The sequence below is a fragment of the Semicossyphus pulcher genome, unplaced genomic scaffold, assembly GCF_022749685.1.
Source record: "Semicossyphus pulcher isolate SPU_LCO1_2020_fin unplaced genomic scaffold, fSemPul1.0.p SCAF_20, whole genome shotgun sequence".
NCBI lineage: Eukaryota > Metazoa > Chordata > Actinopteri > Labriformes > Labridae > Semicossyphus > Semicossyphus pulcher.
Window position 1 is genome coordinate 8,523,291 of NW_027211694.1, and position 17,807 is coordinate 8,541,097.

The 17,807-nt window shown below is 41.9% G+C and overlaps 2 protein-coding genes across 3 annotated transcripts; both read right to left on the reverse strand.

Annotated features, from left to right (window-relative positions):
- Positions 1–26: 26 nt before the first annotated feature.
- On the reverse strand, positions 27–13,981 carry cracr2ab (calcium release activated channel regulator 2Ab). Of its 2 annotated transcripts, none has more exons than XM_069671343.1 (18): positions 13,909–13,981; positions 12,835–13,195; positions 10,362–10,473; positions 8,790–8,979; positions 8,514–8,660; positions 7,590–7,680; positions 6,241–6,336; positions 5,397–5,584; positions 5,230–5,301; positions 5,021–5,069; positions 4,833–4,915; positions 3,886–4,471; positions 3,641–3,779; positions 3,076–3,157; positions 1,813–1,927; positions 1,591–1,692; positions 1,410–1,486; positions 27–395 (listed from the first exon to the last, which is right to left on the reverse strand). In XM_069671343.1, exons 2-18 carry the CDS (start codon positions 13,060–13,062, stop codon positions 308–310), a joined length of 2,445 nt encoding a protein of 814 aa, XP_069527444.1. In that variant the 5' UTR covers positions 13,063–13,195; positions 13,909–13,981; the 3' UTR covers positions 27–307. The 2 variants fall into 2 exon arrangements, with proteins under 2 accessions (XP_069527444.1, XP_069527442.1); XM_069671341.1 differs by having other exon boundaries at positions 3,886–4,474.
- Positions 13,982–14,349: 368 nt separating this feature from the next.
- ccdc59 (coiled-coil domain containing 59) lies at positions 14,350–17,347 on the reverse strand. Its single transcript, XM_069671421.1, has 4 exons — positions 17,128–17,347; positions 16,473–16,833; positions 15,098–15,206; positions 14,350–14,763 (listed from the first exon to the last, which is right to left on the reverse strand). Exons 1-4 carry the CDS (start codon positions 17,273–17,275, stop codon positions 14,599–14,601), a joined length of 783 nt encoding a protein of 260 aa, XP_069527522.1. The 5' UTR covers positions 17,276–17,347; the 3' UTR covers positions 14,350–14,598.
- Between the last annotated feature and the right edge of the window lie 460 nt (positions 17,348–17,807).

The following is a 17,807-nucleotide window of genomic DNA, read 5'->3' on the forward strand; positions in this document are numbered from 1 at the left end:
AATCAAGATTTAGATGCTATTATTCAGTTGTGAAAAAAGCTACAGTATATTGGAGATTTTAGCATGAAATAAATTATAATACACAATGTTCCTATTTTAAGTCTTATAGACAGCACTACTCTGATTTGGCAACATTATTTACAGGAAAGCTCCTTCTCTGAGCTTCATCGCCGCCTTACCTCAAGCTGTCGTGCATTTCTGCCTCAATTTCATTCAATGGTAAGGTCCGAGAATGGTTTCATTGTTGTCTTCAAATACTGAAATTCAATGTCCAAAAAATCTAGACCTCGGTAAATTGGAGCACGCTTTACTTGCAGCAGGCTTTCTTCTTTACGGGCTGGTTACTGAGGATGACCGTTTTATCCCTCACTCTGTCCTCCTGCTGGATTAACACTCTGAGCACAAGCAGAGAGAGAACAACACATAAGTAGATCAAAGGGCTATCTTCTCCTCTGTAATTCTATCATACATCAAGTGTATCTTTATGGTTTATTCTGATATTATTTTAAAGATATATATCATGTTATATATATAGATCATGTTACAATGTTGGCTTTCCAGACTAAATATGGGTGAAGTTTCAAATCTGTAAGTAAAAGTATGTTGGAGTAATTCCTAGGCTGCTGTGAATGCCAGGTTTCACACTGTTTTTTTCAACACGCTGCATTTTGTGACATCACAAAGTGCTGCCTTCAGAGAGCTGGCCAATCAGAAGAAAGCGGGCTTGTAGGGGCGGGGTTTCTTAAAGGGACAGAGCTGGCTGGGTCGTTTCAGGTAGAGGCTGGGTGAGGGCCTGCACAGTTTTTTTAACAGTAAATTATGCTAAGCTACTCCACAGGTGTCACAGAGTAAAATATGTAGCTTGAAATTAGAATGATACCCCCCCTTTAAACTTTTAGTTAATTCACGGCCTCATCCGAATGCCTGATTATGGTGCCCGAAGTCTCCAAATGTATCATGGGAGGCTTAAATTATCAGGCGTCTCTCCTGTGGAATCATCTACTAATTTGGGTTTGGGAGGCAGACACCCTCTGTACTTTCACAAGTAGGCTTAACCTTGTCCTTTTTGATAAAGCTTATAGTCAGGGTCGGCTCAGCCTTGCCTTGGACCCGCCACTAGTTCTGCTCCTATAGGCTTAGACCAGGGGTGGGCAACCCTGCTCCTGGAGAGCAACCTTCCTGCATGTTTTAGGTTTCTCCGCACTCTAACACACCTGATTCGAATGTTTCGCTCATTACCAATCCCCTGAGACGCTTCAGTTGGTCAGTCTAGGTTTCTGCCTGTTATAAGGAAAGCGCCTGCCTCTTTAAATAATTGTACAAAGAGGAAGAACTCTATATGTAAAGGGTTAACTTTAGTTGCGATTATGCGCTATATAAATAAACATTGAATGATTGATTGATCTTACCTGGCCAGGTGTGTCAGGGACTCGGTCACATTCTTGCCTGTGTAGGCACTGACCTCGAAGAAGATAACCCTGTTTTCCTACACATAATATTCACAGAAAGTCAAAGACTATTTTCTTATTTTGTTGTTATTCTTGTTATGTTTGTGAGCAAGCACATTCACAAACCCTGAATTCAACTCACATAAGCCAGCTGCTCAGCGACTCTGAACGAAACCTCCCTCTGGCCGTCCATGTCCATTTTGTTGCCCAAAAGGAGGATGGGGACCCCTTCTTCGGCTGCTTCCTGAAAAACAGTAGCATAATGATTTAGTGTAGCACTGTTCGTAGTGGACATCTGCGTTTATGGATTCCATCTTTGCTTTATAGGGCTATAAAGAGGACTTTATAGGGTCAAAGGTCAGACCTGGACATTGCTGAGCCACGGTTGCACAGCCCAGAAGCTCTCCTCCACTGTGATGTCGTACATCACCACCACACCGTCGGCCTTGCGAAAGAACTGCTTGGTTATGCTGCGAAACCTGTGGTAACGACAGTGTGACTGTCAGCACATTGTCCTGCTAAAGACAACTGTTATGTACTGTTATTATATATTTAAGGTGCACCTAAATATTCCTACTGTGGTTTTATAGAACAGTGTTAAAGTACATTATGGGTATAAAATATATAACCTGTATATAGAAAATAACTGTGAATGCACAAGTAGTAAAATTATTCGTATATTTTGCAACACGTCATTAAAGAAAAGGAGCCCAGCCCACAACATGACGACAAGACTCTACATTAAAATGGACAACAACATAATGAGAGCAACAATTACAACTGCTTATATGTCAAATGATATCGTTAAATATAAACACAATTCTTCCCCTTAGACATTTAAGCAATAACCCACCAGAGGGAGTGCTGATATGCTAAATATCAGTATGGTAACCACAGCCGTGCTGATATTCAGTATAACAGCATGCCCTAGAGTGTGATATTGCTAAGGAAATAATAATACATGTGAAAATATGTGTTTCTAGCATTTAAACTTAGAGACAAAAAAATAATGATGCGTCTCAAAAATGGATATTTAGTTAAAGGTATAATGTTTGGATTTTTATTTAAATAAATGTCTGTTAAGTCTCTATCTATCGCTGAAAGAGGTAACACAATGGTGACTGAGCCTATGGCCCACTGATGAAAGCCTTTGCATTTGCAGTATTACAGACTGGGTGTCTGTGACGACTTTCATGGAAAAAAATCACAAGCGGCGCCCAGTTAGTGACGCGTTTTTTATCAGCCAGCAGTGGTTGGTCTGTCAGAGAGGGTAGGCGGAGCTAAGCGGCTGCTTTTCTGCTCTCTGCAAGTAAACAGTAATCTACTATGGCTGAACAAACAAAGAAAAGATTGACTACAGATACAACTTCAAAAATAAGTGAAGATCCAAAGAAAAAGAAACAAACTCGACGCTCAGATGAAGGCAAACAGTCTATAAAGGAAAGTGACCGTCAGCGAGGAAAATCAAGAGTTACAACCGGAGCCAACCATGGACGTCTAGTTATCTTGGACGTATGTGTCCAAAATTGCTATTACTACTATTTTCCCAGTGAACTTGCAGATCCACTTCTTGTGCTAATATATTTTTCACTTGTTCTGTGGCTAAAATCCCCCTGACAGAACTCACCTCTCTTGACCTGCTGTGTCCCAAAGCTGGATGGCGACCTGCATATTGTCCAGAGTTAGTGTCTTCACACTGTAGTCAATACCTGATCAAGACACAAAAAGATCCATATGATGTAATCAGGATAAGATAAGAAGTTGTTTTGAGTTTAATTTCTTGGATGGTGAAATATGTGCCATCACTTTAGTTTACATTTGATTATATTTATGTTTGACAGAGCAGCACAGACACAAAGGGCCACTAGGGGGCTTAGCGAGGCGTAATACTGACTGTGCCTCATTTCAGAGAAGTGGGGAACAAAGTGGAGATAACTCGGCTCGAGCGAGAGTTGGGAAAAGATGAAAGCGAGGAGAAAAAAATCATCAGAAGTGACATAATCTGCAGTGCAATGTGTGCCAGGGCTCTAAGACAGGCAGTGTGACTTCACAAGCCCTTTCATGTGATGCTAAGTCGCCCTCCGATCCTCCGCGTTAGCATCCACCAACGCACACAAAACAAGCCTCTGACACTTTCAGACACACGTCCCCAAGAAACCAAAACAGTATGATTGCAGTGTTTCTCTTCTCACCCACAGTAGCAGTTGTGGAAGTATTGAAACGGCCCTCGCAGAAGGAGCGTAGCAGGGACGTCTTGCCTACGCTTGAGTTGCCAACCAGGACCACTTTAAAGAGGCGGTCCGGGATGAACAGCTCTCCTTCTCTTGCCTTCTGAAGACGATAAAACACAGGCAAAGGCAGGCGGACAGAAAATAAATTAATAGTAATTTAAAAAAAGCATTTATATTAAGTTGAAGCTCTAAAGGTGGGGACATACCTGCTGGGTTTCCTTCCCAACAGGCTGCCCTCTTGGCGACATGGGCGTCCTTTTCGTGCGGGTAAAGCTGGATTTCCTCGTCAGATAATTTTCCCCAGACGCCGGGACATTAGTGTGACTCGAGGACAGGTTGGCAGCGTGGTCTGCTGCTATCACGACGCTTGTTTCAAAGTCACTGTGAGCTTCCTCTTCCTCCTCCTCGTCCGCTTCGTCGTCCTCCTCGCTGAGCTGGTGCAGCAGAAGTTGAGGCCCTCCTTGGAGCAGGTGCGGCAGGTGGTCCTCCTCGATGGAGATGACTCGACGGAGGGGCCACCCGCCCGGAGGGGAGTCCAAGACCTCCTCTTCTACACCTTTCTTCTCAATTTCTATTCGTTTTGCTCTTTCTCTGCCTTTCCCTGTCACCCTTTTCGCAGCGGCCATCTTGGTAGGCGCTTTTTTAACCTTTGCTTTCCCATCGTTTGCTTTCGTTGGAGCGTGGCTGGCGTAACCGTTGGTTACGTTTTTCTTCGCTGCAGGGCGTTGTTGAAATGCAGGGTTGCAAATGGCATTGGCGTAGGGCTGGGTGATGCTAGTTGCGTCATCCTCACTGCTGGAGGAGGAAGCAACAAACACGATTTGAAGGTGCTCTATAGGCAAGGCCTCCAGAGACTGGAAGGACCCGTCCACCAACAGTGGGGATCTTTGAAAAACAGAGGAGAAACAGAGGATATACCGGGTCAATTCACTTGTTTTAGATGAAAATCTGGATGTTTAACGACTCAATTTTACTTTCATCTTAACCAAAATGTTCATTTAATCCATCGTTGTAAGTGAATAGAATCAGATATCCTCTGTTTTTCCTTCTGACACATGATTTGCACATCACACCGAGGCAGAACTCCTCTCACACACACAGGAGACACAGAGATGATTCGTGTTAAAGAGAACCAGGAGGACAAATGAATCACCTCTTTGGCGGCTGGCTGGTGTCATCGAACATGTCTGCGAGGCCCGCTCTCTGCTTCTGCTTCTTTCTGAGTGAGCTCCGAGGCTAATTTTAAACAAAAAGAGGAGGTATGCTTGTATTATTTTTATCAAACCCGTTAGTACCGTGATAGATGCTGCTGCTGCTGCTGCGAGGAAAATATGTACTCACTACTCCGCAGCATATGTCTCGCTCGTCTTTTAAGTGCTTGTTCATCTCTCTGGGAAGATAGAAAAGAGACATGAATGCTGAAGATAGAGAAAGCATTGAAGCGTGAATAGCAAATGGTTTGTGAGGACTGCCAATTAGGAGTGAAACAGGAGCCAAAAAGATTACCGCTACCCAGGTTTAACGCGCTCGTGGGATGCTCTGATTATTACCTGAGGAGATCAAGCTGCTTCATAAGACTCTGCTTCTCTCTCTGCAGCCCCTCTGTTACTCTGTACATTTCCCTGAGACAAAGAAGCATTATTTTTAAAGCTTCATTTAGAGTCGAGATAAGATTGACCGAGTCAGAGATGTCCAACTGGCGTGTGTTTATACCCACATCTCCTTCTCCTGCTGCAGCCGGGCCGCCTGCTCCTGCAGCATGGCCAGCTGATCCTGTGCCAGCGACAGCTCCTGGCTGGTGCTCTCCAGCGCCCGGGAAAGCTCGTCGTTGGTCATCTTCAGCTTGACGTTCTCCACGTGGCTCTCCTGCTTCTCGCTGTTCAGGTCCCGGCACTGGTGCTCTAACTGCAGGGAGAGAGGGACAAAATCACAGGACTGAAGGGCGCTAATGCGAGGTGAGTGCACTTAAAGTATATGTGGGAACGGGACCGTACGGCCGCTGTTTAAATCCCTCCCTACAACACTTGTAATCTAGAGGGAAGGCTTAACATCATATACACACATTCTGACTGGGGTTTTTCTTTTGAGGTAGCACAATGGTGATTGAGCCTATGGCCCGCTGATGAAAGCCTTTGCATTTGCAGTATTACAGACTGGCTGTCTGGTGCGACTTTCGCAGTGGTTGGTCTGCCAGAGAGGGTAGGCGGAGCTAAGCGGCTGCTTTTCCGCTCTCTGCAAGTGTTGCGAGTAAACAGTAATCTACTATGGCTGAACAAATAAAGAAAAGATCGATGACTACAGATACAACATCAAAAATAAGTGAAAATCCAAAGAAGAAGAAACAAACTCGATGCTCAGATGAAGGCAAACAGTCTGAAAAGGAAAGCGACCGTCAGCGAGGAAAATCAAGAGTTACAACCAGAGCCAACCGTGGACGTCACACATGCAGCACTGTCTGTATATCTGGGAAGTGTGCTCCCGCAATGACCGTTTATCACCGCCAAAGAGAACGAAACTGAGATCTTCGAGATTACAACTTCAGCTTGAGTTATCAGACTCACTCTTTTCTGCTTCTGGAAAAGATGTTCCAGCTCTTTCTCCTTTGAGGACAGTTGGCCCTCCAGCTCCTGGCTGCGCACCTGAAGACGATCCGAGTCCTGCAGAGCCAGAAGAGGAAAAGGTCAAAGGTCAAATGGTTGAAAGAAGTTTAAACCACCTCCAGAGAATTTTTAAGACATAATAAAAGGGGATATATTTTAGACAGCAATCAATTTTCTATTATTCTAATGTGTTTTTGACTCACGTTGGTAAAGTTTGTTTCGTTTGAAAAATTTTATATTTTAATTTAATTATTTTTCGGGGCCTCTCCTTCCTCCTGTAACGAACAAGCCGTTTTGCTGTTCAAAGGTCAGACCTTAGCCACGACTGGCTGACAGTATTCGGAGCGACCACGTAGCCCCTCCCCCACCTGTACAATCCCACACACTGCACTGTCACAACAAAGTTGTAGAAAACATGGCTGCTCTAGGATCGGTTATTCGGCCTTACATGTACGAGCCAGAATCGGACCCTGAGTGTAAGGGACAGTACAACAGAGCAAGTGCAGCAACCCAGGAGTTCCCAGGAGTTATCGGAATGGTAAGTTGGCAGCCTGAGGTGAATGACGGTGAATGACGATTGGTCGATTTCAGTAAAAGCAAGGTTCTACGTTGAAGCCTGCAGCTGTTCTGAACAGCCCATTTCAGAGGCGACCTTTTTAAAGTCTGTAAAAACAGAATTATGCAGTTTTCACTTTTTCACTGTGAACAATAAACACATGTCTTAAAGATACGGCCCCTTTAAGACATGTAAAAATAATTGCTTATCCTGTCCAGAGTCCCGGGGGGCTGGAGCGTATCCCACTTTGTGCACCGGGGTTTGAACTAGCAAACTTCAGGCTGTAAGGCAACTGCGCTAACCACTGCACCAGCCCAAATAAACAACTTCCTTTATTTAATTCTTTCAAAATTACTTCTACTCATTAACCCTCATCAAACACCCTGACTGCAAATATTGTTCATTTCAGAATTTAAATTGCCCAACACAAAATATCTCCTACTACCTCACTGAAGAGTTCATTCTCTGCAATCATGCACAGGAGGATTACAGTTATGAAAGGTTGCATAATGGGCCATTATTGGCTCCTAGTGTCACAAATCATCCTGAACACACACACACAGAAATATTTGTAGCATTACTTTGCACAGTGAAAACGAAACATCAAAGTCCAGTAACAATAATGAAACACATTTTTGAGTTCAGGGGGGTTTTAAACATCTTCCAATAACAAGAAAAGGAAATGATTTCTCTCCCTCTGCCAGCTGTTACTGCTGCTAAAAGAAGTGTTTCATTTGTGGCTTCTCTCTCGCACCTTTAGAAGCAGCCTCTCCTTCTCGTTTTTGATCTGCGCCTCCATCTCTTCGTATAAGTTTCGGATCTCGCTGTCATGTGTTGCAGCCCTCCTGCAAACAGAGACAGCACATAATATTAGATACGATTATCAAGGTTAATTGATGAAAGATGATGTATGACATGATGTAATATCTCGGAACAGAGGGGCTTTGTTGTCTCGGTTGAGCTTAAGGTTGTATTATTCCCTCCGTACCTTTAAGAACATGTCAACACTGGATCACACACGTGTACACACGCACAGCCACTGAGCTTAATTTTCAAAAGAATACTGACTGGTATTTACATCCCCTCTGACAACAGCCAATTAGTAAAGTCTAAAGGAAAATAAGCTGTGCCATGCAGTACCATGGGAAAACTAGCATGTTCACGTACAGACCGCCTTAATCAAATTGAACTTTGACATTATCTTCAAACATGTAACTCTGCATATCTGCATTAAATATCTTATTACACTTCTTACTTCTTTACATTTCCCTTCAGGCATAGCATAAATGGTTTTCCACAAATGCAGACTTCAGATTAGGGGTCATGTGACATGGATGAAGGGGTTGTTTTACAGAGAATTACAGGTAATTCCATGCAAACGCTCTAAAACACACAAACCCACTGTTATGTCACTGACTGGGAAAGACATTTGCTCTGTGAGGCTCTTAAAGAACTGTACTTAAATGCTTTAAGTGTGGGAACCAATTGACAAATGTGGCCTTTAACCCACTAGCCACAGAAAGCAAACATATTTCTTTAATTTCATGTGCTTCCTTTTTACTTTCATATTCATTCCCATCATTTCTTTTTCACACTTAGAGGCAAGAAAAAGCTTAAGAGAGTAAAACGCCAGTATACAGTCTCTTTTTAAGCCATGAGTGCAGGAGTGTCTGACTACCTCTGGAGGGCGCTCTCCATCTCCTTCTTCTCCTGATGGGCTTCTTTGATCTGGTGTGTGACCCTGGCCAGGAACTCCTCGAAATTCGACAGGAGGTGAGGCTCATCTCGCCGGAGCTGGGCCCACAGACTGCGCACCTCACCTGGACTGCAGAGAAGGAAAAGGAGACAACACATTTAGCTAAACTGGCCGAAAAGTAAGTGTTTTTTCATGTTAAGTATTGATTGTGTATGTCCAAAAAACATACTTATAAGGAAGTACAGTGATTATACTCACTCTTCAAACACATTACTGGCACCCAGGCTTTCCAGCAGCATACAGAAGTGCCTCTCCTCCTCGTCTTCGACCCCCGACAGCTTGGCCTCCCATTGGCTCTGATAAAGAGCCTCCTTGGCTCTAAAGACAGACGCCGGGGCCTGAATTTGGTCGTCAGTTACAGAGATCCTTCGGCCATGCAGGAACTGACCTGAGATACACCCACAAAGGGGGGAGAGCATGGCTGTATTAAAGGTTGGCAGCAGCATTTTTAGTTCAACACGTTAGTAGCACCTGGACATTAGCTTTAGCTTTAGCTTGAGGGTATAGAACTATAGATTACATATTACATGTCATCTTTCCTGTTTAGCAGTTGTACTTTTAAGTGAAGAAGACACAAAATAAAGAAGAGGAGAGTGGCATGCAATCAAGAGATAAAACATTATGTAGCTGTTTTATAATTTAATTGATTTATAAATGAGCTACACAATCTGCTGTAAATACTAGCTTGAGAAATACATGCTAATACATTTAAACCAAGACTTTAACATTGTAGTAAGAAGAAAAAACACGTTTGTCTTCATAGAAATCAGAAGATTAATTTCTTAGAAATAAAACGCACATTTTCTTTACTCAACACACTCAGGAGTTCAGTTGCTACAGCCTTACTTGGCCTGGTATGACCAGTAGCTTGTGGTGGCTAATGCTAGCAAATGTTAGCAAACTTTAAATAGATATTTCTGTGACTGAGTCAGTTCACTGACTTTGACTCCTCTCTACTTGGTCATCTCCTACAAAGCTCCTCATGTAGAAACCGACCTTAAATAGACCCACATTGGGTAGCAGCGAGGATGTACTGAAGGGTGGCAGCAGCCTTTTTAAATAACAACTCAGTAGCATCTGGACATTAGCTTTAGCCATAACCTGATATTTCCAAAACATAGCAGACTAAATGTTGTGTTTAGCACTTGTACTTGTTAAGGTAAAGGATATTAAATAAAGCAGAAAAGAAATATTCACTCCTAAGATAAATCTAAATAACAGCTACACAATATGCTTTGAGCACTAGCTTGAGAATGCTACCAAATTAAAAGCTAGACTTTGTAACCATGGAAAGGAGAAATTACTAACTCTTATTATCCTTATTATTTAAGATTAAAAGGTAAATTCATAAGTTATTAAACACATTAATCTTAATTCAAAACAATGAGGGGTTTTGCCGCTACCATCTTATGGCTAATGCTAGCAAAAGTTAGCTAGCTTTTGATGCTGTGTGACAGCCATTACTAAGTTAATTCATTTACTTTTTGCCTTTTCTCTACTTGTGTAATATCATTACCATATGAGTCTCCTTAGTAGTCAATGTGGCCTCTGTTTAGCTAAAATTACATCGCTTTTATAGGCTGCAACCACAAAATTAGCGGCCCAACATGAAGGCCAATATCTGAAATGAAGATTAGCATTGCTTTTTGTCATGGCTCTACTTGATGCAATATTTGCTTGTAATTTGTTCCAGGTTTCACAGACAGAATGCTTTAGATTAAAGTTAGCTTCATAAAACAAGCTTAAGGCCTCAGGCTGCAGGAAACCTACTGAATCCAGAGGAGAATGCTTCCAGCGTGAGGTAACCGGCGTGGTCTGTATCCAAAGAGTCAAACACATCCTCCAGCTCCTCTTTAGACAGAGGCAGCTCTCTGTGGAGCCTCTGCCAGGAAAACATAAACAAAAAAGGACATTAAAATGCTGTTTAACTGAGCTGAACAGGATTTATGAGCAAAGGCATGATGGACGAGTTAGGAGTGATGTTGGAGAGTAACTTTCATGAGACTATAACTTGTGTCTAAATCAATACATGACTGCCATACCTGGCTCTGTAACTCAAGCAGAATAAACACTGGCACCGAGTGGCTGCTTTATGTGTCACTGTGCAAAGCTTTTCTTGGAAACGCTCGTCACAAACAACAGCAACAAAAGGCCCCGTCCTAATTAACTGACAACACAGCTTGGACATTGTTAGCGCTTTGAAGAGGCTTGTGTGTATTGTTCCTACCTGTGTTATTCATCCCAGCCAGAGAAATTATATGTGTGTGAGCTGAACCTACACTCATAAACATTTCCATCAATGGTGCTTCACTGGCTGTGTGAGAGTGTTGAGTGGGTGAAGTGCTTCTTTAACAAAGGTGATGTAACAGGAAAAAAAAAATCTCGGTATCGAGCAAAAGCGGCAACATTGACAGTAAGTGTTTCCTGCTCGCTGTTCACGGCAGGACACTACATTATGCTGCAGGTAAAAGCGTGTCCTCTTCACCTATTGCTCATCTTAGTGGAGGCTTAATGCATTCACAGAGCTTCCATGCAGTTTAGAATAAAGAATGTCGTGTATTAAAGAAGAAGAAGTGAGTGTGTCTCGGAAAAACTAACCGCTCTAGAAGAAGGAAAAGAAAAGAGCCACAATTTTGATGTCTGATTAGGAAAAAAAATTACAAAAATGTGTTTGTCCCGGCCTCTGAAATGTGGACATTTTCAGGGGGTTTTGTTGTCTTCTGTGGTTAATTGAATATCTTTTGGTTTACAACCATTGTTTGGACAAGAAAAGGACATTTCAGTACACTGGGCTTTAAAATTAAAAGTGGCCAGGCATCAGCTTTTGGTTGCCAAAGACAAAAAATGCTGTTATTTTGGAATGTACATTTTGCTGCCCCTATCTTTTGTATTTTAAAATAAATTTTGGTTGCTTGTTTCGCCCCCAAAAATTGACAACCAATTAATTGCTTTGATTGCAATTTTTTTACGAAGAGCTGCCAATGGCAACTTGGCAACCATTATTGTTGACATCACTTTAAGCTCATAAAACTTGTGACCAAATGATTAATTGATTAAAAGTATTCAGCTCATTAATCTTTAAGAAAATATCTTGGCATACTCCGCTATCTTTCAGACATTTTGCATACAACTTTGGAACCCGACCCCCTTCTGATGCTGTTTGGAATCTCGGATCCGTTTTCCTGCCTTAATAAATGTCAACAACATCTGATACTGTGCGCTCTTTTCATAGCAAACAGAAGCTCCATCAGTTAAATATATGGCTGGAAGAAATGGAAAAACTCTCGCATTTGGAGAGAATTCAGCTCTCATTATCAAATACATTGAGGCACTTCAAGAAGATTTGGCAAGATTTGTGTGTTTGCTTCTTGTTTTCTTAAAGGAGCAGTTCGCCTCTGGAAAAAGCCACTGTCAGTCAAAACTGGTGTTCTCTGTAATCGATAGAAGCAATAATATTTGAAATTGGCGCCATAGCTGTGGAGAAAGTTGTACAAACAGCTCGTGGTTTCGCCCATTTTACATTCCTACAACACCCAGAGTGCATTGCGCCCCTCCCTCTGAAAGGAACGGTCCAGCGGGAGACGCTGGAGTGAAATACTACCATTTCGCTGCAGGCAACGGCTCAGAGCGGTACAGTATCCGAAACACGACGAGAATAAACCAGTGGATCGTCTAAAAAATCTTTAGGTCTGCAGTCTACATTTCAAACCTGATGACTTTAACCGAGACATGACGTCGGAGGCGGGCGTCCTTGACTGAGGAAGTGTAGTTTAGCTAGCTCCCTGGCGTCCGCCAGATGACGCGTTTGACATAGTCTGGCAGAAGTTACCATAATGGCATTAGCTCCCCAAAATAGCTTGATGGGACTGAGGTTGAAAAACGGTGAACTGGCCCTTTAAATTTAAAATGAGGACAAATCAGTCCAAGTCATATTGAATGTTTTATTACTGCATCCTCAATAAAAAAGTTTCTCCCATGTTGACTGGAAACCTTGGCAACCAATTCTTTAACTCTGATTGCCGATTTCTTGAAATAGCAACATGGCAACTAAAACTGTCGAGAACCAGGACATCCCTTTGAGTTTGAAGAACTCGGGGCCAAATGATTCATTGATTAAAAATATTCAGAAGATAAAAACAAAAAAGCTTAGATCTAAATTTGTCCAGACTTGTGCTCTTGACCTTTACTCACTCCGTCCCACTACAACCTAATACACAACACACACACAGCCTCCTTCTCTAACCCTCATATCCGTGCGGGTGATGAAGCCTTTCCCCTCCACATCGCACGTCCGGAAGAACTCCTTGGTCTTGTCCAGCAGGCCGATGTGGCCCCACTTTGAGCTCCTCCTCCCTTGGCTCAGCCCGTTCACCCGGCCCTCCTCCTCCATGTTTTTTTGTTTGTCTTTTTTTAGGCACACTTGAGTGTCAGCTGCATGTATTTCAGCGTCACTGAGGGTGGAATCAGACATTTGGGCCTCCTTATTGACTCTGTATCCAGGGCTCTGGGGCTCTTACGGTCGGCATGATGACAGAGGCAGGAAGTGGTGTCAGATGATTGCTGATTGTTGTCTCACATTAATACTCAGAACTGCTTTCAGGCTCCTACGAGACACAGAGAAACTTTTTCTTACTTGAGCAGGACAGGTGACTTTTATTAAACTAGTGGAAAAACATGGGGTTACACAAGTGATCACATCAATGCAACAGTACCACACTTGTTACAACTTCCCCTTTCTAACAAGCCAAACTCACAAAGGTATGTAAACACAGTGTAAAGGATTATCTTAATACCAAGCCATGCAGAGCACATGACAGCGTAATGCCACAGTCCCAGCTGAACCCAGAGCTGTATTTTATCCCCTCGATACTCTCACGAAGGTACTCGCTCATTATTTATTGCAGCAACTTTATGACTGGTTTTGTAATACTGTTCTAGGGTGCAGCTTGCATGGCGAGAGATTGATATCAAGCAACCAGTGAGATAAGAGATGTGGATGCAGTTTTTAAGTCAGTTTGTGAATAAAATGTGTTTTAACTGTTATGAAGAATTGCAGGAAGCAAAACGAAGTGTTTAAAACCTGAAAATGGAACATTTAAGTACATTTTACGCCTATTAGGGAACACTCTTTGTTCACACAGGCCTCAATTATTTTAGCCTTTTGCAATTAAAATTAAAACATATGACAAGCGAGGAAATCTTAAGGCCTTTCTGTACAACAAATTAAAAACTAACACCTTCTTTTTGCTCTTAAATCAGAGATAAAAACTGCAAAATACAAACTCTACTTTTAATAAACCAGAAACAAAAGTCTTACCTCTCATCCCAAACGATGCACGCAACAATCTAATGCCTTTTTCCGCTCGCAGCATGAACAGAGCAGCGGTCTGTTCGCGCTCCGTGTTTAGGAAGTCTTGGCTCGCAGATGAAAGTTAGAGAAGTCATTCTGCAACCATGTGATGTCATGAGGAAGCAGCCGGAGGCAGTGCAGCCTGCGTCCACACACACACACACAGAGGGAGAGGGAGGGTGGTGGGTGAGCTGTGTTTATGTGGACTACACATACGCTGCAACTTGTTTACATCGCCTGTAACTATGACGACAGCAGCCCCCAGGACAACTTGTAACTTGAACATTGGAGTTTTACTCTGAACTTTGAAGTAACAACTTGCAGGTTTCCTTTATCAAAGTTTAATCAGAACATTTTTAATGAAACAGTTCATTTCAAAATAAAATCACTTTGCAGGAAACTCCAGCATTTTTTAATTAAAACAAATTATTTTGCATCTCTTCATATCATACAGTGCCCTCTTGTGGTCGGATATTAAAATGCACCCTGGCATTAGATACAATAATAAATGTAAAGAGGCAAACTGGTTCTAGTTGACCTCTCAGCACCACTGAGCACAGTCCTTAATGTCCTTTATAACAATGTCTTTTAATACCAGTTAAATACAGGCAAAGTCCTTTTCCCATTAATTCTCCGGGATCAGCTCTGACTCGGGAGTCATTTGCCCGTTCCTTGGATCTTCTGAAGCAAATACTCCATCTGCAGGTTCAGGTTGGGCTGTCCTTTCTTGGTCTTCTTGCTCAGCATCTGAAACGTCTCAATCTTTTTCTGTTTGTACTTCTGGATGGCTTCTTCTCTCTGCTGCTGGTTCTTCAGGTGCTCCTGGGAAGAAAAAGAAAAAAGAAAAACAAAAGAACAAGACAGCATCTAAGTAATGGAATTTGATAACACAATCAATTAAAGACTCCCCAGCATACTAATAATTTCTTTTAGGATACATCACAACTTCAAGCAAAGGCACTGATGATGAAAAGCAACCTTTCAGCTAACTCAGGCGCGTTTACATCTGTCTGATGTCTATACATTTACATTTTCCCTTTTAAAATAACGATACTAAAGAAAAAAAGGAAGGAAGTTAGACCGCAACTTGATCCGAGGAAACAAAATAAATACATCTTTGTCATGTTCAATAGTAAACAATAAACATAAAAAGCACCTCTTTCTTCTTTTTCCGTTTTTCCTTCATTGACTCAAATTCCTCTTTGGTCTTCTGGTAGGACGTCTTCTTCTGCATTTTTTTCCTCATGCGGTTGCTGATTGGAAGACTGCAAGAGAATATCACACAAGCAGTATAACTCCACAATTCCCAATCTGCTGGAACACTGACAGTACGCGGTTTTAATGTTTGTAATACAAACAATGTAATGTGGTTTCTTTGAGAGTTTAGATTTTCATTTTCACCCAAAATACTCCATTCATTAGGCATTTCACTTCTACAAGCTTGTCAGACTCATGATGGACAGTTTCATTGAATAAGGATCAAAATCAATGTAGAAAAGCTCCCCCTAGAGGCACACAAGGCTTTGTACAGGCTTTGATGTGTAAAATTAGTGGCCTACACCTTTAAATCTGTTTTCACAGAAGTCTTTACTTTTAGTGGCACAACCATTGAAAGACAGTTAAACAAAGTTCATACTAAGACACAGAACTGTTCTCCCCTGTGCAATATTACCTGATAACCTGTATCACAGTTTTAGAAAGTAATTTGGGGCGGCTGTGGCTCAGTGGTAGAGTCGGTCGTCTTTCAATCGGATTATCGGCGCCGATATTCGGCATTTTGACGCATATCGGCATTGGCCTTTTTTTTTTTTTTTTAATCCGACGGACAATAAGAGATCAATTTAAAACTGGGTTATTTTGGCTCTGATGCATATGCTTAAAGGCATTTAAACAAAAATAAGTGTTGGAGTTTGTATTATTAAAAATTTTGACGCCAATATTTTCACTTTTACTGCAAATGAATATCGGCTTCAAATATCGTTTATCGGCCTCCTTGACTACTAATAATCGGTATTGGCATCGGCCCTGAAAATAACATATCGGTCTATCTCTAGTCTGAACACACCCAGGACGGATTGAAGACGCATTCAGATCCGATCACTCAGGCCACAAACGGAGGTGGTCCGGGATGCATTTATCCACATACGTCTGGCAGTGTGTACACATGTGTCCTGGGCCACATAAAGTACTGCCCACTCTCCTCGTATCCACGGCAACGGTCAGAGAGAAAGGATGATGAGTGTGATCTATGATGACAATGTGATCCAGCATTGAGCAGTTTATAATCATGCAGCGCAGTGATGACACCAATCTGTGTGTGACTCTCATACTCTGCCCCTGACTCAATAGGGTCGCGATCTGTCCTGTACTTCAGTGAACAACCTTTATAAAGCGTAAGCTACATATCCACATGCTGTGAATGAGATGAACTGGAGGTGATCCACGTGTAGTTTATCAGACTTATCATGCCATGCAGGGTCACTGAAACTCATTCTAAACTTCAGGACCTCATTTGTGATTCTTTTTCTCACCTTTCTTTCTCTTGGGTTGCTGTTTCTTCAGGGTTCCCAGTGACAGAATCTGTGAGCTCTGATCCACCAGCTGCTTCTGGATCCGGATCAGCAGCTTCACTCTGGTGTGCGGCAGCATCATGTTCACCTGTCTCTTCTCTCGTCTCCTTCCCTTTCATCCTCAGTTTACTCCTGTTCATTCTGTTAGTCCAGGCCTCGTTCTTCAGTTTCTCTGCCTCAGCCATGTATAGATGTCTGAGGTGTTCTGGGTACTCATCCTTGTACAGCGATTTGGACTCAGGGTTCTTCCTCTTTTCCTTCCGCAGGAGTTTGTTGTACTCATGTTGGACTTTTTGCTTTCTCTTTAAAGCGAACCCTTGACCTGAAGACAGAAGACAAAGCAAATTAATAAATGATACTCCGATGCCACCATAAGGAATGCTAAATGAACATCCTTTACATATCAAAAGGCTGATAAAACTACACTCTACTTCTCAAATGTAAGCATACAATCATACCTATAAGTAAATTAATAATAGTAGTCAACCATAAATAAATAATAATTCATATTCATACTTGGGATTGTCTTTGGGCTAGAGAAAATAACATACATTTGTAGATTGTGAAGCATTATTTGCTGTCTTTCTCTTTAAATGCAGGGTGAACGTGAACGTACCTTCCTTAACGCTGCCTTCGAATAGTTTGTTCTCGGGGACCCATTTCCTCTTCTTGTTGACACCCTGTGTGTGAATGTTTGACTTTTTCCAGTTGCCATCTTTCGCTGTAAACTTCTTATTCTTCGTTTTTTGATCTGTCGGTGCCATTATAGCCAAATATTCTCCACAAAATTAAATGTTTACAACACTCATGCGGGGCTGCATGCCGTTTCCTTACAGTCGCGGAGTGATGACGTAAAGGATGCAGACATGAAAATCGATATTGGAGCATCCAATTTCAATAAAAAAAGATACTTACAAAAAAAACTGGGTCGTTTGTTTTAACAAGGGTACATTTCTAAATTCAGGCGATAGTGGATGACTAAATACACCTTTCGTTTTTTTTAATGACTGGACAAACTGTTCGAAGAAATCATTTTGAAAATGTATTATTAATAAAGTGCCAGATAAAATAATTACCTATATAAGCCTTCATTAAGTGCCGAAAAGCTTGTCTACAAGTAATGCATTATCATACACCATTTATGTGTCTCTTAAAATAAATGTCTGCTAAAGTATATTTTAATAGGAAATAGCAGCAAATATTGTAAAAAAAAATTAAAAAATTAAAAAATCATCGAACAGTATTATCGACTGCTCATGCCTAGGTGTACCTCAGCAGTGGACGACTTCTTACATG